Raw genomic sequence first — 26,269 nt, forward strand, 5'->3', positions numbered from 1 at the left:
TTACATGCAGGGAGTTTGCATGTTCACCCTGTTTATGCATGGGTTCTCTCTGGGTACTCTGGCTTCTATTCAGTAAACTAATTCCCACTCTGGCTACTTCAACATGCTTTTTTTCACTCCTGACTGTTGCTCATACCCTACCTGACCACTGAGAAGGTAACAGATGGTCAATGAAAGGGTGGGGGTCTGAACAAAAAAGGGGGGCTGGATGTGCATTGTAGCCATATGGCGAGCAGATTAAACATCTGCATCTGCCAGCTTGGAGTCAGAGGGACTGTAGAACAAAACAGTTTATTAAAGTATCACCGGACTTTTATGGACATTAGAGTGTTTAAGGTGTCATTGTAGGACCAGCAGTAGTGTTACTGAAATGGAAAGTAACTAATTTCTGATAATAATAAAAAAATAAAAATAAAACACTATTTGCCTTGAAATCTCTAAGCAGAAGTGAAAAGCAGACACTCAGTCTGAGTGTAGTAAAGATTTCTGACTCCCTGTCTGTTTCGGGTCAAAAAGTAACTATAGCTAATTAGTTTGGAGATCATCAGTGACACAAAGCCAGCCAATAGCAGATAACAATGTCTGAAGACTGGAAAAAACTATCGGAGTGGAGGCCAGAGAGTTGTGCTGGTGACACAGTGTCACAGAGCAGATGCTGCTAGAGACACTGCCCATAAGTCAGCAAGTGGGATGCCAAAGCTGAAATGCTGGAGTGGATTTGGCAGGGATAGTTTTGTGAGGTTGAGGAGATGGAGGAGCACAGGTGGTAGACTATTATTTCGACCTGATTTTCATTTGAACCAAAAGGTTTATGGGAAATTAGATGACCAGCTGTTGATGCACCCAAAAAAATAAAAAATAAAAATGTCGGAGGGAAAGACAGAACAAAAAAAAAAGACAGAAGGATAAAAGAGGAAGACTGTCAGTGTTGACCTGTCATCCATCTCCATCCATGACTGCATACTCCTTATGTGTCTCAGCCCCTCCAGCCAAAGCTCTACTAGCAATGAGCCAGGGTTAGATTTCAAGGGTCAGTCAAAGACAGAGCAGTGATAAAGACATAGTGGGTGCCTTTTAGGAAAGTAGAACATTGACTGTGAGATGTCTATCTAATTGATCAGGTGGTTAAGAATAGAGAAAAAAACAACTTTTTCCTCCAGAAGAGCTTGTCCTGCATTCCGCTGCTGCCTTCCTTAGTGAATCATGAGAGGAGCAAGGAAAATTATTCAGATTTTGCTATAAAGAGCTTGAAGAAAAATTATAATAAATACATTTTAAGACATTTTGTTTTATTTCATGAAAGATTACAAATAAATATCTCATAAAAGGTCTATATGTATTAACTTTTCCTCAATAAAAAAAAAAAGAATTAAAGTTAAATAAAATTAAATTAATGAATAGACAAATCCTTTTCTGGGAATCCAGCCAAAGACTTGACTTACACCTCCACAACAGAGAACAGTTCTATCTCAACAACTTCCAAACACTCAGCCAACAAGTCTTTGAGAGCTTGGCTTCTGAGTAGAAAAAAATTGCTGATTGAGCGACGTGAATCTAAGTAAATCGAAAGCGAATGAAGGGAATCGTGATGAAGGGAAATTCACAGAAATGTCCAGCATAATATTTCAGAGTTTAATAAAATGTAAACATTATTGGTTAAATATTGGTTCTATAAAATTCTCCTATTTTTTTATCATCCAGGAAAATTAATATATTGACTGATGCCTAAAGTTATGTTTTCTCCTAGTTTTTAAATTTCTAACTACCCTATTGTCAACAATATTTGTATAGTTTTCAGAACATTTACAAATTAGCTATTTTTGTGTAATTTGATTAAAAAGTTTTATTAGAAAGTTAAAGGTTGTGTGTTCTTCAAAGGCATGCGATATTTATTACAATTTTTGTCCACTTGATAAATCTGCAGTTGGAATTAAATTTTTTAACCTGCAGCGCCTTTTTTGGCAACTGACCAGCTGAACCAACCACATCCTCTGGACACGGAATTAACTTTAAGTCCAGGTTACACGTTCTTAATCATCCTCCGCCACATAGACGTGGGTCACTAACCTGTGTTCTTTCCCTGCAGAGGTTCCTGCCTTGCTGTTCCCTGAAAATCTCTTTACTTAATAAATGTTAAGAAATCCAACTGTCTGTCTGCTTCGAAAACTGGGTCCTCTGTTCTGAGCCATGACAAAATGTACATTACTGAACAGGCACAAAAATCCATGTGAGGTACACAGAAAACAAAAGAGAACTTCTTATTAATTAGCAAATACAGATATCCCAGAGAGCTTAAAATAACTCAAGAGGAGGCCTTTGGGTTTCAATAAACGTGTCTTTTCTGGATGATCTGACATTAACAGCCTCTGTTTTTATTTCATTATTATCAGTAGACTTTATCATTCTTAATGCTAACAAGATGGTTACAAGAGTACACGAGAAGCCAGGTTAAAAAATTACTTTTGTCTGCTTGTGTCCGTATCAAGAGTCTGTTGGCAAACCAGGTCAATTAGGCCTGGCTATGCTGTGTTATAAAATGCAAACGGTAACAGCAGAGTCGATAACAGCTTAGTGAGACAGGGCAGCTCGTTATTATTATGGCATCCAGCTCAAGAAGTCAAGTAAACAGGAAAAGAAATAACAAAATGTGAGACAAGGTTTAATGACCATAAACGCAAATTATTTGATTTTGAGATGTGTACACTCCATTTCTTTAGAAATAAGGATCACAGCACATATTGATTTCAAAATAAGCTCAGTTAACAACTAGACAGAGAATAATCCTCATCTTCAATGTACTCAATTGGTAAGGTTTTCCTAATGTAAAGGGTATTCGCTAGAAAGGTGGCTGTGTTCTCTGTTCTGGGCTGATGTGTAACACCTACAATTTCACCTAAATGACTATTCCTTTTTATGCTATTCATTAGTAACTGTTGTATGGAGGTAAACGGGAAAATTGTACAGAGACATGAACTCAGAAGATAAAAGAAGAAAGAAAAGCATCAGATAGAATCATAGAAATTAGACGTAAAATCAACAAAAGAAATTGTTCAATGGGCCTAGTCTCAGATAAATTATCACTAGTATCAAAGTTGGAATAAAAGCTGCAAGGTGGTCTGAAAGCTGTCATAGGAAAAAAGAAGAACAAAATAAAATGAAAGGAGACATTTGAATTTGAAAAAGAGAATAATAGTGCATCTCTAAATAGACCCAAGGTGTTTGTAACAGAAAAGTAGTTTACTGAATAAGAAAAGCTTATTTATTTAAATCAATGTTGGATTTGGATTAGATGAAAAAAAACGTAAAGAGCACAGCCCCTCAAAGAGTACAGCCAAATAACCAGGACCATTTCTGCAATAATGATACCTATACTGTATGGGTTAATAATATTTTTTATTAGTTTTTACCAGGCTTTAATTTGGAAATGTTTTTATCAAGATTTTTTAGCTTTCCTTACTACCTACTGCTCTGACAAATGGAAGTATTCTGTAAAATAGAGTCAACATGATACATTAGCATTTCCCAAGGAGCCAAATGTACAGCTGAATCATCTGTACTTCTCTGACATTTCAAAATCATTCAGTTCTCTCTGCTCTGTTTCCAAACCGGGCAGGCATTGTAAGTATCAGCACCCACTTCCTAGAGGTTTCACCTCAAACAACAGGCAAAAAAGCTAAAGCAGTGACGTTGTTCCAAAGACCATCCCCCCCTTTTCTGTCCAGTCGTTTTTATTTTTTTATTTAATTTTTTTAATCCATGTCAATAAAAAGGAAAAGACAAGACAGTAAAGATGTGAATCATTGTTCTTGTATCAATTCAGTATTATTGATTTATTTTTATTTTGCAGTAGTTAATGGTAAACTATATTAAGTCTAGGTACTTTTATACACAGTAATTATTTCATGTAATAATTTATTTTTTTCTGTTTATATTCTTTGAGTGGTCCTCCACAGGTGAACATGTATGTAAAGCATGTTACTGTGACCAAAAAGAAAAATATCATAGTTAACAGATATAGACTATGCTGTAAACATCCAGGGGCAGGACATGGAAACAGTGAAGAGTTTCAAATACCTGGGTGCTCATGTCAATAATAAAATGGACTGGATTCATAACGCCGACGCCCTGTATAAGAACGCCCAGAGTTGCCTCCAATCCTTTGGAGTAAGCAGGCCCTTGCTTAAAACCTTCTATGACTCTGTGATGGCATCAGTCCAACTCTACACTGTTGTCTGCTGGGCCAATGGCATCACAGAGCGGGACAGAAAGAGTCTGAACAAATTAGTGAGAAAGGCATCTTCTGTCATAGGCTGCACTCTGGACTCAGTGGAGTAGGTGGGTGAGAGGAGGATGCAGTCCCAGCTTACATCCGTCATGGACAACACCTTCCACACTCTGCACCAGTCTGTAGTAATTGTTTCTCTATATTTGACAACCAGTGCAATAGCTATGTAGATAAATATCCATCTATATAAATGCCCATGTAAAAACCCTGTGCAATAACCCTGCTTAAAAAAAAAAAAGTCATATGTGGATGCACTGTAATTACTGTATATATATATATATATATATATATATATATATATATATATATATATATATATACGGAAACAAAGTACCTTTTCCTTCCTTGTGCACCTTCTTCTTTTTTTGACTATTTGAGCTGATCTAACTAGTACATTTCTCCACTGTGAGATCAATAAAGTTAATCAATCAATCAATAAAGGCTTAAGAAATCTGTGTGTAACTGACTTTCCAAAAATATTGTAATTAGCTGAATATGATTGAATGTCATTAAAAAAGTCATGCTGTTTCAGATTTTCGTTTAATACATAACTTGCATTTTATTTTAAGTGAATTACAAAAAAAAATAAAAAATTTTTGATTATACTCTAATTACCTAAGATGCACCTATATTTGGTTGAGGTACAAACACAGAAGTTTCCAATCTTTTTACACAGTGGTTCTGAATGCTAGTCCTCCAGTACGACTGCTCACACAGTTTTACCGTTCATACAGACTAGATTATTCTTGCGTCTTCCATTCCATCAAAAACAAATAAAAACATAAAAAATATTCTAATTCTATTAACAACGGATGAGGAAGAAAACTGTGTCAATTTCTGAATCTGCGTTAGAAAGGAAGTTAGACACTGTAAAAGGAAGAGGGATCCGGTAAATTTTCAAAATAAGATGCAATGTACAGATGGGTTCTGCACCAACTGACTGAGGACTGCTGCACAGCAACATTTTACTGTGATTGATGGCGAGGGCAAGTGAAGGGATATGTGTGAAGTCGGCCTTAGTGTCTCCTTGCTACCTCACATATTACTAATTTGAAGGGATGATTAACAGGCTACTGCAGCCCTTGATGGCTGCTGAGGAGGTTATGCAAAACTACTGCTGCAAGACATTAAGGTATTAAAAAGAACACAGCCCAGAAAGAAACACAAAAGTTGCAACAGCTGGCTGAGCAGCTGACATATTACTACATACATAAAACTAACGGTGCAATCATTTTTCAGCTTGTTAGTTCTGCTAATATAACATTCAAAATCTATGTTGCTCCACTCCATTGCAGTCTGCTGGGAATCAGCTGATATTGTCATTGTGCAGTCTGCATTTATCAAACATAATGTAGCCATGTTCATTAGATGTCTCTTACACCAGGTAGCTTGGAGAAATCTTACAAGAAGCAGAAAACCTATATAGTCTTCAGCTTATTAAAACTTTCTACCTTTGCAAAAATCACAAAACTGGCAGATTTGCCTGTACATGTTCATAATTTTCATAATCAACAACAATCACATACACACATATACAACTGGCTCTTAATTGTAACAAAGCGAGGAAGATGAGATCAGATTCTCAACAGACACTTTAATGCTCAACCAACCCTTAGGATTTGTCTGTGCGTTTGAGGGAAGCCAGGAGAATGAGATAAGACATTCTCTCCGCAGCCAGCTTTATATTCTGCTCCACAGCAGGAGGCGGAGTCTGAGGTAATCAACACACCTGGGCAGCATTAGGAGCTAAAACATTACAAGTTGTGGAAATGGTGAAAATGCAGCAGTACAACAACAAAAAAACACTTAAGAAATAGAAATAAAAAAGGAAAGCAATTTAATTTTTAGACTTACAGGAACGTAAACTTTATATTAAATTGTAACTCCTTTTATTTGTCCTTACAACTGTACATAACAAATGTTTTCCTCTGCATTTATTCCATCCATCAAGGAGCAGGGAGCAGCTTGTAGCACACAAGGAGCATTGTGGGGTAAATCTCTTGCTTAAGGACCCAGAGTGACAGGCTAAGGTTTTAACTGGTGATCTTTCAGCCTCTTCAGGTCACAGATGCATTGATCTCTCTCTGCTAGGCCATCACTCTACCACTAGGTAAAAAAGACTAGACCAGCTAACTCCTGGTAACATTTGTTAACTGTAGGTTGATTTCCAACTTCTGAGAGGCACACAGAGGCTTGCGGTGTACCACCACAGACTAAGCATAATGCACCACACCATTTTTTCTATTATCTTTTTGCTGCTGTAAACACCAGAATTTCCCCATTGTGGGACAATAAATGGATTTTCTATTCTATTTTATTCTATTCAAACAGATTTTGCTATATTCAATAAATCACCACAAACTTATTCGTTTTAGGTATAGATAATGATTCATTGATCATTCCTTGCTGACCGGACTTTTCTTTAAACCTGCAACGTGAAACCGACCTAGCGGGAACAGGGGCTGTTTCCATGTTATCATCTACTCATCTACATGTCCCATACAACTGGCTGCATGCTTGTGTATCCTTGGGCAACACCCCATGTTACCCCCCAGTTTCCAGTTTCTAGTTATCTTATTAATGAATTGTTCAAATGAGCAATTCTAGATAATTTGTAAAAGCTGAAAAGCAATTTCAAGTGAGGTGTCTGATTAATTTACACACTCAGTTCTTCAAGAGTACTTATTCAGCAATGTAAGATACTTAACAGGTTTCCCCTGGTCATGCTTATGAAGAATAAAAAATCATGTGATTAATATTATTCTTTGAAAATATGAAAAGGTCTTTTGAGTACATTTATTTAACTTTTTTATGAACCCATTTAATCTTTTTAAGATCATGAGAAGGCTGGAACTGGTCAATGTTAGCAAGAGTTGCTGATATGTTTATTTTAATCTATTAACTTATAAAGAGAAAGACCAGACAGGAACAAACTTAGGCAAACCGCCTCTAGCAAGCACATGATCTCCTTTATGCATCCAGCAGACATGAGTTACTTCTTCCCCCCTAGGGTCAAGAGAGCACATTTTATCTCCACACAAACATTTCCTCATAGCAACAAGACTTAAGTATATAAAATGGTAAAGGAGCAATAAATCCAATAGTTGCTGTATCCTAAAAAGCTCACCTAGACAAGGTTTGTATCCTAGTTTGATTAGAGATTGTATCAAATTGGTTGTACAGAAAAAATCACGGGGTTCTTTCTCTTGCCATAAATCAGTCTTAAGAAAACACTTGACTTCAGATGGAAAGAATTTAATTTTTTTAAGATATAAAAATGAAAGAATTTAACCTGCACAGTGTTGCTATCTCAAGCACAGACTATTCAGGAAAAAATACTGTACTGCAGAACACTATGAGGATGTAAATAACATCCAAGCTGCAAACAATTCTGTGATTCCTTTTAATACTGCCCATCTAGGTAGTGTGGTTAGGCTGATATCTAACCTTAGTTTGTGTGCATTATGTTTGCCCAGCAACCCTCGGGTCCAGCTCTAAATCCAACCCGAGCATAAGTATAATGAGAAGCATCTGGTTAAACTCTGTGCTCCTGCAAGCAGATAGTCTTCCCAGAAGAGCAGACAGACTATTAATATTCATGAACACTTCCGACACATGTTTGATATATATATATAGAACCACCTGTTTCACTGTTTAACCATAATCCGAAAGACTCTACATTTCATTGTTAAATTTATATAAAAGAAAGGGAGAGATGAATGGATTTAAACAAAGCCTAATGCCATGAACTCTGGCATGCAAACTGAGCTTAGATGGAATGAGGGCTATATGAAAATGCCATCACTTACAATGAATGAACTTCAAATAAATTCTTCTTTAAAGCCTGCTGTTGGTCAAAAATAGTTTTTTTTTAATCTAACAAAAAAAAGAAGACATTTAACTGTTTTTATTGGTCATCATGCTGTTAAGGTTATATTTCTCTATTGCAAGTAGCTACCCTGCTTTTGTCCTGAACATCCCTATAAATCCCCACTTTCTTGTCGAGTTGCTTGAGATGAAAATAACCTGATGTGCAGTCAACTCCTTCTCTGCAGTGGCAGAGTTTTCCTATTAGTCACCATTAGTGTGAAATCCAGATGGGCTCAATCCCACTCCTATGTCTGCACAGTGGTAACCAGAGAGTGATTTATGGAGACTGGAGGATGATGCACTGATCACCTAGTGTGGTCTGTCAGCCGCAATATTGCCACAGTTGTCACTGACAACATGTTGTCAGGGATCCAGCATCTGGCCTTTCATATGGCCACGGTGAGGTGGTCTGAAGCAGGTATATGCAACAGTAGGTGATGACATACAGGCATGTTGTTCTCTCAGGTGCATCTGGCAGCTATAATTTTGCCTTATACAAACAGACAGTGTATCACTGTGAGAACCACAGTTTGGGATATAAACAATAGCATGTTGTTTTTTTTGCACCTTCTGTATGTCTTTGCACAGAAAATGTGTATAAAGCACATACATCGCTCAGCGATTTAGTGAATGATTTTGAAAATGTAGTTGACCACTAATGGTGTTAAGCTTGAACAAGTTTTATTCATGTTCGCAAATGAAAAATAATAGTACATTGATGAGACAGCTTTGAAAATATATCAACAGTTGTATGTATTTAAGGTTAAAGATTAGGGATGCACTGGTTATCAGCTATTAAAGGGATAGATCAGGTCTTTGGACTTGAAGCTGTGTGAAATGTTTAATGCCTGTTGCTGAGATCCAACAGTGTCCCTACTTACTGCAGATAACATACCAAATAAAAAGTAGTTTTTATTTGTGGGGGCAAAAATAATCAAGGGTTTTTAAGCAAGAAAAACTATGCATGCGTTTTGGATTTTTTCAAAAATTTTAAAACATCCCTGTGCAAACCTTGATATAAAAAAGGAGTATTTTTTGACTGCTATCATTCCGCTGCGTAGGTGCAGAGAACAGTTTCTACAGACATAAACTAAATGTCACATCAACAGCCAGCTTTCTGTAGCTCAGTGTGAGCAGATGTCTCTCTAGAGGATCCTTCCACCGGCCGTTCAAATTGCTTTCACTGGCCAGGCAAAGTTCAAGGCAGGCACAAGCAGATGAGAGGTGGTAATTTACCAATGCTAGCTTAGGAGTAGAGCGGAGGAGGACAGCAGTAGATTGGAGAAGCCTGCTGGGCAGACAGTGAGGTAGAGTGGAGCAGAGGAGCTGCAACTGGCCAGAATCTCCACTGGAGGTAGGGCCACGAAACAGTCCTTCTAGGGCTAAATTAGAATGGCCTTTTTTGTTGAAAGCAACTCACACATTTTCCTTTTCATCCTTTGTCAACATATTTTTTTCTGTCTTAAATTTTGATTTAAAAAAAAAAGCTCGTCTACTTGTTTACAATAGAGGCTGAGTCGTGAGCCTGAGCAGGTGTTCTAGTTGTAGTTGTATCTAAACAATACATACCCTATATATGGCTAATACATATTTTTCATCACTAATGATGACCTAACAGTTCACTTTTAGAAAACAGCTTTTAATTTTTGGCATGATGAAAGCAATTCACATGGCCGGCAGGAAGGATCAATACGAACACAAGAGGGAAAGAGAGAAATCTGCCCAGACTGAGCTGCAGAACGCAGTCTCCCCTTCCCCAAGTTGTCCATAGTGAATCCTTCCGTCGGCTGTTGAGGCTTTTAGTTTATATCTATTCGTAGAAACTGCATCTATGTGGCGGAGTGATAGCCATCAAAAAATAGTCCTCATGCATAACAAGGTCCAGCATACTGTAGCTCTGGTAAACAGTCTAACAAGAACATGTACAGTATAATTTTTCTAGCTTGTAAACCTTATTATTTGTGATTATTTGTGACCCCCATAACATACTGGAACAATTTTTAACCGGTAATAATGTCCAAAAACCTGAAGCATCCCTTTTACATTCCTGGTGCTAATTTACTCTGCCTTAACAGTCCTCAAAGGCATACTGCAGACTATTTGGTAGTGTAGCAAAGAATAAAGATTTACATTATTTCCCAGTGGACTGCTGATTTCTCTGTTGTGCTTCTGAACAAAGCTGAATTTTAACAGTGTTTCAACTCATTAAAGATGGCTTTGCCATTTATGACTGCAACACAATGCTTTCTTGCTCAGCAGGGAAGCATTTTTATAATGTTAAATTTTACCAGCATGATCAACTCTCTGTTACTTCTGCTCTGTTCAAGAGGTACTCTTAATACCAGGGGTCCTCTGTGATTAGTGGTAATGGCAAAGCTGGTGGCTCTAATCTAATCAAGAAATCAATCAAAAACACCTAATAGGGCAGTAAATCAACCCATGACTGATGGCTACCTTTGTAAAAAATCAATTGATATATCAAGGTTTGATTTTCCCTTTAATGTCACAGATTTTTATCTTACTATACAGGTGGAATATACAAATGCTTATTGACTTAATTTAGACACAGCTGTGTTTCACCACCACTAGCTCAATTACATTCAGTAAAACAGTACCTTACCCTGCCACTTGTGATTTCATGTAATAAAAAGGGAAGACCTAATTGATGCATTATCAGTATGGACATGATGATGGCTGCTCTCCATGTTTACGGCCAGCTAATTTGACCAATTACTGGCAGCACTGATTATTAAGCCGCAATCTGTTCAGTGAGCAAGAGAGCAGGTGAGATAGAGGTGACTACAACTTGGAGAAAGGAAACCATTCATATACTTCCAATGTAATAGAAAATTATTAAAGAAAATATAGTGTACTTATTAACATTATTATAGCTCACGTTGCTTCGTAATAAAGTAGTTATTACAAGATTGTCCAGCAGTGTTAGTTCAAAAGCCATTATCAAATCAGATGAAAAAAAGCCAGAATGACTTTTTTTAACAAATAAAACGGACACAAGTAAGTGATCATCACGCAGATTTTTCCATCTTAATCCTGACCCAAGAAGCCTTATCAGTGAGTTAACATATTTTCTTTCTTGACATGGATAAAAATCTATCAATACCAGAATGTCATAATGGGTTCTAAGATTTACAAAAGGTTTGAAACATGGCTTTGTTGCAACAGGCTTTAGAAAACCAAAGAAAAGATAAACACCTATGTACTCCATGTAATTAGTACACAATTATATTTATTTAATTCACTCCTTACAATCCTACTCTGGCCTTGGATCACACAACTGTACAAAGATTTGCATGAATTCTCTTCATATGAACATAACTGAATGAGTGTGAAAGGGTGAATGACTGAATGTACATTAGTGTAAAGCTCTTTGATCAAGTCTCCTTATTTGAAAAAACAAAACAAAAACGCTATATAAGTATAGGCCATGTACCATTTACCGTATAAAAAGGTTTCTCCACCTCCATCATCAGATTCACTGTCAAAGCCCAAACAGATTCAGGACCTTTATCACCTTACCAGCATCCTCTCTCCTTACATAACAGGATGTAGATGTGCACTCTAAAAGCAGAGGCTGGTACTACTTAAACAAATTGCTTAAACTGGTAACAAGTAATTGAATCAAAATGATCCAACATATCTTTTTAAGTTTATAAGTTGAACACTTATATTAAGTTGGGCAAACTTAATTCTATTACTTGTTACAAATTGAAGCAGTTTTTTTTAAGTTGGAGCTGTATTTTGTTGCTACAGTGGGTGCATTTTGTACAGATTGTGGTGGACTGTCAAGTGAGCAGTTTTGTGCAGTGATGTTTCTCTAAGCAACGAATGTAAACATTATGTCATCCTTCTTCTCATTCTCTTTTAACGTTAATGTAGTTTTAATAGAATGTGGACGTCTGCATGCTTTTTTTTAGCCAGAAGATAGCCCAACTCCACATGGAGTGCTGCACATAAATGTCTATCTGTAAGAAGTCTAAGTCAATTCACTTCACTTTATTTATATAGTGCCAATTCACAACACATGTAATCTCAATGACTTTACAAAGACAATTCAATCAAATCACACAGATAGATTGGTTAAGAGTTTTCTATCTAAGGAAACATGAGTAATTTATTTTGTAGGATTTGCTCCTTTTGGATAATCGTGTAGCAACACAACGTTTGCTAGGACTGTGTTGCTGACTCTCAAGCAATTCCTCACACTGTATGCATGCAGGACCAGGTTCAGTGTGAGCAGCCTATTGTTGAGGCCAAATGGGGGTTTCCTTTATGTTCAAGTATTCCTGTATTTTCAGAACTTTAGTTGTTGATTTTTAGTTGCATTTGCTGTTGATGTTGCATTAGTGGCATTTAACATTATGTCTAATATCACTTTGAGTTTGACTCTAAAAGTTATTTTTATTCAACCAAGAACTTTATTTCTGATAGAAAATAAGACGGACATTCCTGAAAGGATAATAAACAATGTTAGATTTTAAAATATTGTAGAGGTCTTATTTCCATGTTATTCATAATTTCCATAAACAATATTTTAATATTATTAGAGAAAACCTTAAATCATAATCTTTCATGCCATGGAGTAGCCATGGCTCATTAAGTGTGGGTGGACAGAAGGAGTTGCTAAAATCAGGTAACAGCAAATGAGTTAAAATATTCAGAAACCACTGTAATTAATCAGATTTGTTGTCCATTAATTAATCTAAATAGAAGATATAAAAAATCACGAAAGTGCTGGAAGTCCCCCATGTCTATATAAATAACATTACTTAAACAATAAATCTAATAAGCATCTATAACTGCAATTTAAATCATTAAGGTATGAATATTTGAATATCCATTATTGTGATTTGTCATTTTACCATTCATCAACAACATCAGTGACTAATTCTGATTAAAGAAAATACTTCGGCCTACTGATTTTTATGCACTACTCGCCAGACATGAAATGATACTTGAATCTCCTGGTTGGATTATTTCAAAATGAAACCAGCCTGAAAGTTATGATAATCTAGGAACAGCCAGGAAATACAGTTAATGACTAGATAGCAAATCAAAATATTCCCAAGGAAAAAAAGAAATCTATGGGAAATTAATCTGCTATCTCGTGTCCCAAAATTACATGTCCCAAAATAATCAGAGACTTATTTTATCTCATGATTCAAAGTATATGATCTAACAGAACCCTCTTTGATGCTCCAAACTAAATTTATCTTGATGGTATTGTGAGGTGATAAATGTGTCATATCAACCTATTTCACTCTTTGATATTGTGAGCCATTTTACAGTCAAGCAGTTTTCAAAGGAACAGAAAAAGTGCACTGCACATGTGTCAAAAGCAGTTTTTCAATGGTATCCAATATTCACAACTCTGTCTGACATGTGAACACCACACAATGCTCAATGATGAAAAAAAAAGTCAAGTTGAAAGACAGTCTAATGGACTTAAAGCTGAAACATAAAGAGGTCAATGCACCAAATGATTTTTTTTTCAATCCCAACAGAATTCAGGGCAAAGTTGTCCTTTAGGATCAAGTACAAGCAGGCAGTGACCCACATTCTTTGGATTGTGATCTAGGAAATCGCTGTAACTCTAAACTGGTCTTTTCATTCAACCCCATACTTCTCCTCAATACAACCAAGCAAAATATGAAACGATTGAATTGGGACTGGTAGAAGAACAATAACATATGGTTATTGACATCCCTCAGTCATTAAATACTCCACATCGTTATCTTACTTAATCAGTTTCTGCTTTCGTAATATTTCCTGCACAGAAACTTTATTCAGACTTTTTGTTATTATTATTATTTTAAACAAAATAGCAAGAAGCAAATTTTAAATAGCACCAATATCAACAACACAGACATTAAGACTATACATTTTCACATAAGATTATGATAATGGAATGAATTTTTCTCTGAAAATAATGGGGAGGACACAGTTACTGTGAAACAAAATATGGTTCAGACAATTTAAAAGCCAAGATGGATACCCACAAGAAAGACGAAACTGTAGCATACAAATGTGTTTGCTTTCCTTATTGGATTTATATTTCATTGTTTTTGCACATGTTGCCCTAATTCATATTAATTCAATTTTGTCTATAGAGCGTGAACACGATTTACAACAATCCTCTTAAAATTATGGTTATTGTAAAATATTCTAACTAGTAGCCTTTTGTGATAAATCAGTCAAGTACAATAACAATTCAACACTAATGACCACTTGTGCAGCAGGAGTGGTTTCTCCAAATTAAACAAAAAAACATCTTTAATGGGTAGCCATTTATGGAGTGGCTCCATTATTCAACCCTTTTATAAAAAGCATCTTTAGTACTTAATAGAGCACAAATCTGTTATGATCCTCCAGAAATGTGATTAATAAGCAGATACTAGGCTCTGGGCAATCCAATCCGCTCATCAAGAGCAAGGCCTCTTAATTTTTGGTTTGCATACTAATAACTTTCTCTCCAGGATTTCAACTGAAACTTTGATTGGGTTTAATAAACAATCTAAGGACGTTGAGAGTCCAAAAACATCAAGCTTCAACTTTCTTTAAGACAGCGCTATTTTCTATCTTTCTAACTTTTAGTTGTGTCTTGTACTTTTGTTTTCTCTCCTTGTTTGTTTAAGGTGTGACTGTCTTATTTTTTGACAGGACCTGTATGTGTTTTTTATTGTTTGCAGGTGCCAATGAGCTTTGGGCAACAAAAAAGCGTCTACCGCTCAATATTTGATGCTTGTACACATAAAGTTCAGATACACCTCAAGAGCATCCTTGACGGTACTGAAGAGGGTCCAGTAAAGTGTATACAGATACGTCTGCTGCTCCTATGTTCAATTGCAGTGAGTGGCTTTGCTATATTTGCTGTGATAGGTGGGTAAAAAGTAGTTTTGATATATTTTTAAGCAAGAAAGTCCACCTCAAAACTTTGTCTGTGCGGACAGTTCATCAAGATTACGATCCTGCCTTAAAGTATTATTTCGATGTCAGAGCCTCGCACACCCCCACAAACTGGCGGTGCGTTGTCACTGGGAATCACCAACAGGCGCAGCCTCAGGCCCGGTCGCCACTTGGGGGGTTTTCCCAACTGTATATGTTGGCTTGAAGTAGATTTTGGCGTTTTTCAGGTATGTTGTTCAAACTGCAAGCACCAGAATAACATCTTTTGCAGACATTTTAAGTTAATTTAGGCATTAAGAAACAGTTTCAGGGGAGTGGTCATAGCGATCTGCATCAGCAGTGCTGTGCCTGTCTCCCTGCAAACCTCAGATCAGCTTCTCTGATTGGTTGATGTGGCACGTCGAGCAGCCAAAATAAAATTTTTCCAACTCCAGCATCTGCTGCTTGTGAAGCGTGTCACGCGCCTCAGATGCTCAGAAGCTCATGAGGCGCTGCTTCAGCTGCTTAGGTGCGTCAAGATGCTCCGCTCCTGCTGCTCTAGACGCACTGACGGACCTTTTGATGCACCTTGATGCACGGCAACCATAGACTTTGCATGTAAAATAGGTGCTTCCTCTACGTGTGAACGCAGTATAAAAAGGTCACTGCAGACCGCCACAGGTTTTCTCTTTTTACTCTGACTCCTGGAGACCGGGGGAGTTTTATGAACCCTGATTCCAACCGCAGAGCTAAACAACCCAAAAGGATTCTTTAATAAACATTTTTTTTTTCATTAGACTTATGTATCAATGGCAATGACAATTATGACACCTAATATATTTTAATAAAGCCAGTGATTTTAGTGAGCTGTTACGCAAAGGTACGCAGTCTTCACACAACTTCACATGTAAATTTGACCCCTCAGCATATCGGGATTTCTACCCGATCCCCACCCCACCGTCCCCAAACTCCCCTCAGATTAAAGTTTGTAGCCAATTTGAACAATTGTACATATACTTTCACACAAGATAACTTTTTAAGTTGACATGTCAAGAATCAACTCAAGACTTTGTTACTTATCTTGATTTTGTATCACTTGTATGGCATAATGGGAGTTCCTGTACTTATTTTTTTACCACTTAAAGCACTGAATGACATAGTATAATGTGTAATTTTGTATATTTGGCTAGGAATTTCAAAACGCCTGAATACGTGCATCATAACTTGTTAAAGGTGTGGCCCTTAGTTATATTTACCATCCTAAATCTAAAGTCAAGACTAATATTTTTTTTATATAAAACAACAATGCAAACACAGCATTTTTATTCAACAGCTCAATTTTAAAATTTAAACATTAAAGGTGCTATGAATTGTTTAACAAAGCAGGGATTAAAAGAGTATTAACAACTTAAGTACTTAGACAAGATTTTTAAGCTAACAGTAGAGCTCAAACTCTAGCATTGCCTCCCCCCTTTGAAAAAGTGATCTTAGTGCTGCCAAGAGCAATATGAAGATAGAGTATAATATGAAATTTACCGAACAAGTGAAGACAGACTCCAATCTAGCCTATATTGTACTCAGCAATGTGCTTCTATAAAGGCTGTCAAGGCGATTTTGATAGCATTCTGTAGACCCTCCCTGTCAATGTAGTCAGAATAATAGTTGATCTTAACCTAAGTACGGCTAAGGTAACAGTGCTGCTGACAACCACTGCCTAATGTCATGTTATACAAGTAAAATACCAAGATTAATTCCTTACGACAACACAAAATCTTATAATCCTGTCACTTTTCTGGACAAAAGCGTATGATTGGCTCAGCTTCCCAGTATAAAGCTAATCCTGATGATTACCCCTTCCATTCACTATAGCAACAGATGTGTGAGGATGAAATTTTAGAAAGTGTGGGGGGGGAAACTAACCCTTAGGGACACATATCACTTCTGCCTTTTTGTAGGATTTTACTTACTTGATATCAAAATTAATATTTATAGAATATGGCAGTCAGTATTTCAAAGCAGCTACTCCCCTTACTCTGAGCCACCAGAGGCTTTAACAACGGGGAATCCTGGTTTGTCTCCAATAAACCAGGCTGGTGTCTCATTAGCTTTATTTAAGCAGAAGATACCATGGAGAGCAAGATTGTTTGGAAGCCTTTACTAATGCATTCATCCTGGGATCGGATTTATGCAAGGCTAAAATAACACTTTCTCTGTGGATAGCTACATATGTTTAAAATATTTTATAAAAGAGCTTCACATAGGTGACACTTACATTCTGAGAATGGTGAGTTAAGTCTAGTCATATACTGTAGCCCTTAAGACAAAGAAGATATATTTTCTAATGCATGGAAGTTTATGGATTGGTTAATAATATTGTGCATAAAATATATTCTTGGCAGTAGTTTAAAAGTAATGACATCAAACTGGGTTTGATATTAGCTGAATTAGTTTATTTTTCCAAAAGAATTTAACTGGCTCTACTCTCCAAGTAAAGCTAGAATCATAAAACATGACCTTGAATGGAACTATTTCTCCACAGGTTTAAAAAACTCAATTTTAAAACCATGCCAAAAATACAAATATGCAATGTTAATGAATTCTATTTGTCTTTGAATTCTGTAAAACTATTTTGAGTGCTTTTCAGAGTTATATCTCTTGTATCAAAACAATGAAAACACACAAAACTGTAAGGAAAATATAGGACATGTCTAAAATGTCTTAAAATGTTTTAATTTTCATTTTTTATTCATTATGAACCAGCTACAGTTATTCTCTGAAAGGAAAAACAAACAAACTGTTGTCTGCACAGAAAAACAGAAAAAAACAATGCACCTTGGCAAGGGGAGGAAATAATGTTCCAATCTGCTTAATAAAAATATGCATTTGACCTGTGGTGTTTTAAATTATCCTATACACATATAAACACACACAAACCTAAAGACATAACCTCCTTGGCAGAGGTGATAAAACATTCTATTAAGGCACCGAAGGGTGAATGTGATTGCCATCTATGCTTCCAATTATGACCAGAAACATGACGGCGGTATGTTGGAGGTCTAGCACTCTGAACCGTGAAAAATGGTATCATTTAATGGGATCATGATCACGATAAACTGACTTCACAGATGATGTTTTGAGGTCTACTTTCTTACTAAAGAATTCGTAATTTTCTTTTTATCTCGCCAAAGTAAATAAAACTAAGCTGCTCTCAAGCTTGTTGCTGCTGAGCAGAGCAGATAAGCAACCAGAGCTTAGAGCATCCAGAGCATTGACGCATCAAAGCAACTTGACCATTGTTTGACCCAGTATCCAAATTTCGGCATCTAAGCGTTTCTGATGCCAAAACACATTCGCTGAGAACGCACCATAATTTGTCTTAGGATAACGGCTAACAGGCTTTCTGAATAGGATAAGCCTGAGTATGCAGGAATTTACCTTCTAACTTATTAAGTTCTTATATCCCATTTCTTGATACAGGACCCTATTTGTATTTGGATATAAACACATTTGTCTGGGTGACAAACTGCTCCATTACAACGAAAAGATATTCTTAACTAAAACGCTTAGTAGTGCTTTGATTAAACTAGGAATAGAGTAGAACATTTCTATCAAGTAATGTAATATGTTAATAGGTAGTTGGATTTCATTCCACTTCAGTCTATGAGGAAAAAAAATGCAAAAACGAAAAACAAAACAAAAAAAACGCACAAAAGCCGCTGTTGTGCAATTCACTGTAAGCAAGCTTCTGCATTAATGTGGTGAGTGCAGGCTACATGACCAAAGGGTGCAGGGACTGACCTCTTTCTCTCCACAAATATTGCTGATTATGGAGTTGGATGCTGGACTGGCAGATGGACCAAGGACTGCCACAACCCCTTTAGACATGATCTGACACACTGGAAGAAAACAGAGACGCACAGATAAAGAAGTTTAGAATTAGGCATACGTATCAACGTATTTGACAAAGATCTGGAACATTTCAGTACAGTACTGCCACAACCTACTGTAACTGTCACAACATCTGACCAACACAGGCTAAGACAAGCTTGTCCAAATGTCTAAGCAGAATTCGCAGCTATATATACATAAATATATAGAACCAAACATATTAGAAAAGATTGGTATTTAATGATATCTACTCAGTCAGAAAATATAGAAATGGGAAGAGACTAGATGAACAGAGTGACAGACACCGAGAAAGACAGAGAGACAGAAATAGCAATATCTGGAGGCTTAAAAGCTGAAATCTGGTATTTGAATATTTGCACATGAATGGAATAATTTCCCCAAAAGTGGCACACATCTTGTCTTGTTCTCCGAATTCTACATTTACAAGGGCTGATTTAAAGGCTTTACCTTTGGGGTTGAAAACATATCTTTTGACAGAAACATTTGAGTGAAAATGAGTTTTATTCCTCTCTTGTGTACACATACTTTCATCTTCCAAACTCAAACACAGAGTGGTGTTTCTTGTCAGCTTATAATCCCTGCTTCATAATTAAAACACTGCAGTTTGGAGCTGGGGGAAAGCAAAGAACAGTACTGCTCTTATGTGTGCAAGGTGTGTATAGGTCCTAGTAATTTTGTGTTGATTAGTGGGGCAAAATAGAAGCAATTATCAACCATGTGCATGAAAACTTCTTTAGGGCTGAGAAGGCAGAGAATCGAATCATTAATAATTGTTCCTCTGGTCACCCACGGGACACACTTTATGACAGATGACTGCTCAAGAACAAAAAAATACATGTGTACACTCAAATTCTCTTTGCATTTGCACCTGTCTGTGTGGCTTCACTGATATGGCTAATCTTTTTGGCCGCAAGCCAGTATACAGCTATTCATTTTGACTGGCTCTTCAACTGTACTGATTTTAAACTACCTTACAGTACAGAACAAGTAAAAAGTAAAAACACTCCTGTAGAAAATGTAGTGTACTGGTGAGCTCCATTATTCAAATGATTTCTGTGGATATGTTGCCTTTATCTATTAGCTTCTGGTTCTTTTTTTAACTCAAGGATAAAGTCGCCTTGTTATATACTAGATATGCACCAAGAATGTTACACTATACTGATATGCAGAGTCTTTTTATTTATTGTGAAAAACCTAATCTTTATCCCTACTAGAACCTTAAAAATTATGGTTTGTATTGTTAGATCCAAGCCTTTGGTCCTATGAGAACTGCTGGTTTCAACAAGGTCAATGTCTAGTAGGCTGGTGCAACATCGGCCCACAAAGTTTATAGTTTAATCAATACAGAGCTGCAGAAAGTTTAGCTTTTAGGCATTGATTCAGCTCACTTGGAACATAATCTGAGCAATGGCTGAGAAAGCTTGGTCTACATGAAATGCAACTTGTCTCTCACACCCAAGCATTAATGAAAGAAAAAAAAAAACAACTGTCAAGTTTACAATGACTGCATGTTAAATTCTAAGCATTTTTTAAAATACAGTAAAGTGATAATTGATTACTGCTGATTTTTAATGCTTTAATTGTGGTTTTTTTAAAATACATTTTAAAAAGAAAACTGCAATAAATATTGTTTGATGTGAAGCACTATTTCAATGGGCAGGGGTGCACCTACGTCACTAGGGTTAAGCACATGCATTGACCGACAATTTGTTTTTGTTTATGCTTTTATATTGAAGACTGCACTCTTCTGAGGATACTTTTCTGAAGGCAAGGTTTATTAAGTGCACACATGTGGATAACGTTATGATGGTACCTAAAAAAATCAAGCTCAAGTCACTGAAAAAGTTGTTTCCCAGTGGTGCAGATTAGCTATTGGGTTAAAAATTAAAGTAGTGGATTGAAGCTTTACTTTAATTTGACAATTATTTTTGTATATCTTGCCCCCATTAATTAATTAATTAATATTTTAGACATCCTTTCTTATTCACACCTGGTTAGTAGATCAGATTTTCTTTTACATCCAAACCTTTTTAAAATCAGGCAGTATATGTAATAAAGCTACACAATACATGATTTTTTAGTCCGTTAAGTTATTTAAAATGATATAGATTTGTCCAATTTCATTCTAATTGTCAAAGATGTACCTTTATATGATGAACTTGTGAACTGTAAAGTGCCTTGAGATGACATGTGTTGTGAATTGGCGCTATACAAATAAACTGAATTGAATAGGAGCCAGTGAGCGTTTACTTTTTGACCTTCGAAATGCATGTTGGGAAGAATAGTGAAAAAAAAAAAAAAGGGGGAAAAACTGTTATAAAAAAACTCCATAATATTGTGAAAAGACTTCCCTGAAAAGTATGAGGTCTTATAGATCTAAAGAGCAACTGCTGTCATTTTAAATGTCATGGATTTAGAGCAGGATGTCACTCAAGTATGTATATGTGTGAGGGGAGGAAAAATAGGTTTTGGCAATATGTTGTATAAAGATATGTGATGAATGACAAAAGATAAATTATTATTAAATACTAACTGAAACAGAAAAAGATTAAATGTGTATCGGGGGGGGAAAAGATGCACTTCTTAATATATCTGTATGTGTGATAAAGAAAAAAATGTAATAGCCTTTCTTAATATTTCAATTCACAGTAGCTATGGGTACTCATCCATCCCTAATCCAATTTCTGGCCTTAATAACAGTCTTGCACACAAAAGATTTGTACTACATGACAATATCTCTGCTGCACACACAACCAAACGTGATCATAGACACGGAAAAAAATCCAAATATTTAGGCTGGTTACTTTTATTCAGATGCAGAAAGCATGAAAGTTTGCCGTTTTTTTGTGGAATGTGTATCAGGGCTTATATGAATAAGTGACACCACTGACTTATTGTGTTTGTTTGACAGTATCAGACTGAAAATATCCACCTTTTTCAGCTGTTCGTTAAATGATTTCATTTCCTAACACACATAATGTGCTGAATGGATTTTTGGTGTGGTCAGTAACAAAAATCAAAAAGGTCAAACAATAAATATTGAGGTGTGAGGAACCTATTTTCGAATTAGAAGTCATAAGTAAAACGCAATACAAAAAAATTTATTGCTAATGCTCCCTCCTTTGGTTTGAATTTTTAAGGCGAAGATGCTTACAGTATTTGTTCCCACAGTTTAACCAGATATATGTATATACAGAATCCGGTACCAAACATTTTCCAGGGTAGCTTTTCCTGCTCTACAATAAAAACAGATAATGGTATCCTAGTTGCTTCACTGACTTTATCTAATAGGGTTCAATCCAACATCATAGCATCATTAAAGGCTGCATTGGTGATGTTTCCACCTGTGCTCATATGACCATTTAAGATTCTTAGTACTGTATGAGCTTGGAGATGTGCATGTCAACATGTTGTTCGCACTGAATTACAAAAATTGTTTTTTTTTCTATTTTCAGCCTTTACCATTATCCCCTCATTAATTGAAATTAATAGTTTTCATTACATCTGTAACCCTTATTATATAATGATGATGTTTAATTAATTTTCTTTATATAATTTATTTTTGGTTTTTTATATGAATGAAACAATATGGTTTGTTTAGCAGTGTGTAGGGCTGCCTCCATCCTCAAAGGATGGAAGAATTAATGCTTTCTTTCCAGGAGAAAACTCTGAAGGAAAACAGTAGGCATACACTTTGTTGCATTCAGCTGAAATGCCCTTTAATCAATATGATATTAATCAATATATATTAACATTATTATATAATAAATCAATATAATATGAACAGACAGAAAATACTGACCAACGTGCTGTGCAATGATGAAAACTATTGAAAGACAAATATACACTTCCTATGAATTATCTTTTTTAATTCTTGCTAGATCTTGCAATAAGCAACACAAGGCTGAGGGTGGTGGATTTACATAATGTCTCAGTGTAAACCGTGTGGGGAAATTTGGGGAAGCAGCCAGCCATGAGATGCATGTGGTGATGGTTGTCACCGCTCTGTTCTCACCTGGTGCTTCTTGATAGAACTAAGGTGTTTTTAAAAAAGCTGCACTAAATGGTGAGAGTTTGTAGGTAGTTTTAAAAAAAGCTGTTTTAATTTAGCCATAAAAGAATTGCTTGTTGTCCTCCCTTCCAACTCGGACCCGAGGCTAGCTATCGCTGCCACTCCCCAGCACTGGAACTTTCTGCGCAAGTAGATTTTCAAGAAGGTACCTCCAGATCCACATCATCCAGACGCAGCTCTAGTTGAACAAAAGTGATATACTTTTTTTTAAGCATTTCTGGGACTTTTTGAAAAATGTACATTCTTCCCAAGCTGATTCAAAAGTTTTGCAAGGAGAACAATTTAGCAATCCCTGATATTAAGTTTCACCTTTGCTTTTATTGTAAAATGTGGACAGTGAGATCTTGACAGGAAACTCTATGGGGTTTCCAGGGGTAACCGCAGGTCCAAAGCAAAGGGTCCGGGACGATGGTGATTTCCTAAATATCAAACAATCATTCCAGCCACTAATAAGGTAAATGTGCCGACTGTTATATTCAATGCCAACACAAGAATGACTTCTTATGTTATGCAATAAATTTATATTTTTAAGCAGCGCAATGTCTACTGGGATGACAACGACATCTGCCAATATTAAAAATGATTCTACCGTAAAAACCAAATCAGCCCAAATGACAGTTTTACAGACACAAATCAAGAAGCACTGAAAAAGTGGATGACTTTAATTCAATTGTGATTACCTAAAACATAATCTTTAATATCTCTCAAACAAAAGTAGCAAACATGGCTGTTTTTTCTTTTTTACAAATGACCATTTTAACTGCACAAACTTGCACTAATGAAGCACTAAGTCAATTTGCAGAGTTTTTTTCAGGTGAGTGGCCTGTGAGCTTCATGCAGCTGGAGCTTGTCCCATTTGGTGACTCAGTCTGGGGTGTAAACACTGTGCATTTGAAATGCAGAGCGGTGAACTCCCCACGGACTGCTTGGTCTGAATGACCTTTAACATGTTATTATTTTGTAGCATTACTGTTTTTAAACAAAAAACATGTTTATCACAGCTTTATCCCTTTATCCTTTTGGTGTCTGAAAGTTGCATCATGACTGCATCTTTATCTAAAATGATCAGGGTTGAATTGTTGAATGTTTTTCAGCAATCAGTCTCTCATTAGTAAGGACAATATGCTGAAAGACAGCAGGTTAGTTTATTTACCAGAGTTGCATTGCAGTCACTTGATATATAGATGTATGTATATAGCCCAATTCTTACTAATCTAGAATGAGACCTATTTCTGTATAACAAAACTTTGAATTTTATTCATTGTATTTTATTTGTTTCCCTTTTTTGAATCCTCTTGGAAACTGTTGTATTTCGTAAGTATTCCCCAGAACAGCTAAAACACAGTTATCTTGTGCAGAAATATATGCACAATTGTTTGTGCAAAACTACTTAAATAATAATTCTGCTTTCTCCTCTTGCATTGCAGTTTGTTTTTTAATCATATACGAGTGAAACATTAAGTCCCTTTTGAGCCAATTAAACATCACAGCCATAATCATTTATTACCTTCACTTTTCCTCACTCAACTGAAACATCTACAGTGAGAAGAATATGCAGAAAATATTTGTGACAAAGAAATTGATTTCTTTAAATGAATTTTTTTTATTCTACAAATAGGCTAGAAGCTGAAAACTGAAGAAAGGTCGAGCAGGTGGGGATGCGGCTATAAATCCGGGTGTTGTGCAATATTACAAGTATATTATGAATATATTATTAACTAGAACTGGAAGTTAACATTGCATTAAAATCAAACCAAGTAAGGATCTTTAGTCAAATGATTACCTTTGTGGCTGGACGTTTTGGATGGGCTGTTGAAATCTTAGAATAATCTTAGAAGTCTTAACCATGAGTAAATGTCAATAACGTGGTTTATAATTCAAGCAGAGTTATCAATAATTAACCAAAAGGAAAATATTTTTCTCTGTCTATTCAAGTTGTTAACTCAAAGGAAGTAGGCTCTTCTCTTTTAGACAACCCGTCACTTCTATATAAATAATCACAGACTACCACAATAAAAAAATTTAAAAAAATTGATGCTATATTGAATCTAAGAATCTCTATCTCTATTATTATTATTATTATGTTCAATAAACTATGCAAACACTATAAGCTACTGGAACACACAAAGAAGACATGAAAGAATCAGTAAACTGAAGTAAAGCCTTTGATGATGTTCAGTTCATTAGCTCAGCTGTTGTGATGCACTGAGGTGATGTCCATCGGGTTAGCGGCATAGATAATATACAACAGGCAGTTACCATGGCAGCTGCTTTTGCTGCGCAACATGATACCCAGACTACCATAATAAGAGTGTACCCACAGCATGATTTTCTCAATCATAAAAACTAAACTTAGAAACAGCTTCAGTTGGGAACAGATCATCAAAAATTGGGTCTAAAGCTATCAGACTACGTGTAATAATGAAGCATATTGTACCAAACCTGGTAAACATAAAACGTACCTCATTACCCACCCATAAAGTACTGCATTTTCTACAGTAACACACAAAACTAATTAACTAATATTCAACAACCAACACAGCTTTAGTCAGAAGTTGCACAAAGTTATAAATAATTTAACTTTATTGATCTCACATTGGAGAAATTCACCTCTGCATTTAACCCATCTCCTTGGGGAACAGTGGGCTACCATTGTGTGGTGCCAGGGGAGCAGTGTGGGGTTAAGGGTCTTACTCAGGGATCCAAAGTGCTGACTGTGTGCACTGAACCGGGTACTTGCAACCTTCTCAAAACACAAGCGCACTGCTCTAACCACTAGACTAAGACTCCCCAACAACAATTCAGTTTATTTATATAGCGCCAATTCACAACACGTCATCTCAGGGCACTTTACAATTCACCAGATCATTCAGTTAAATGGATTCAGAGGAAAACCAGTGGATTGCATCGACTCATTGATTCAAAGGCAATGCTTCACAGAAGGCCAACACTCCCCTAGAGACCTTGCCTAGTTCCACGCTCCAGTTCAGTTTAATTTGTTAGGTGTCCATTTATTTTTATTGAGGTGGTTGAGTATGTATATAATACTCCAATATTTTTTTTCTTTGAAATTACTTGGAAAGCCAAATCGCTCTTCTACTTTATATTAAAAAGCTCAACACTCACAGAGTCAAAGGCCTTTTTGCATTCAGACTAACCAACCGAATTGACCTCCTGAATCATGCTACAAGAAAGAAAGAAAGAAAGAAAGAAAGAAAGAAAGAAAGAAA

At 36.2% G+C, this 26,269-nt stretch overlaps 1 protein-coding gene across 3 annotated transcripts in view; it reads right to left on the reverse strand.

The window, feature by feature from the left end:
* Window positions 1-26,269, reverse strand: part of grik4 (glutamate receptor, ionotropic, kainate 4) — a 461,142-nt gene that overhangs the window by 192,328 nt on the left and 242,545 nt on the right. For all 3 annotated transcript variants that reach the window (XM_015380401.1, XM_015380400.1, XM_015380402.1), the window contains exon 5: window positions 18,857-18,954. In XM_015380401.1, the coding sequence (XP_015235887.1) occupies window positions 18,857-18,954 (98 nt within the window). The remainder of the gene's footprint in view (window positions 1-18,856; window positions 18,955-26,269) is intronic.

The sequence above is a fragment of the Cyprinodon variegatus genome, unplaced genomic scaffold (assembly GCF_000732505.1).
Source record: "Cyprinodon variegatus isolate N-32 unplaced genomic scaffold, C_variegatus-1.0 Scaffold213, whole genome shotgun sequence".
NCBI lineage: Eukaryota > Metazoa > Chordata > Actinopteri > Cyprinodontiformes > Cyprinodontidae > Cyprinodon > Cyprinodon variegatus.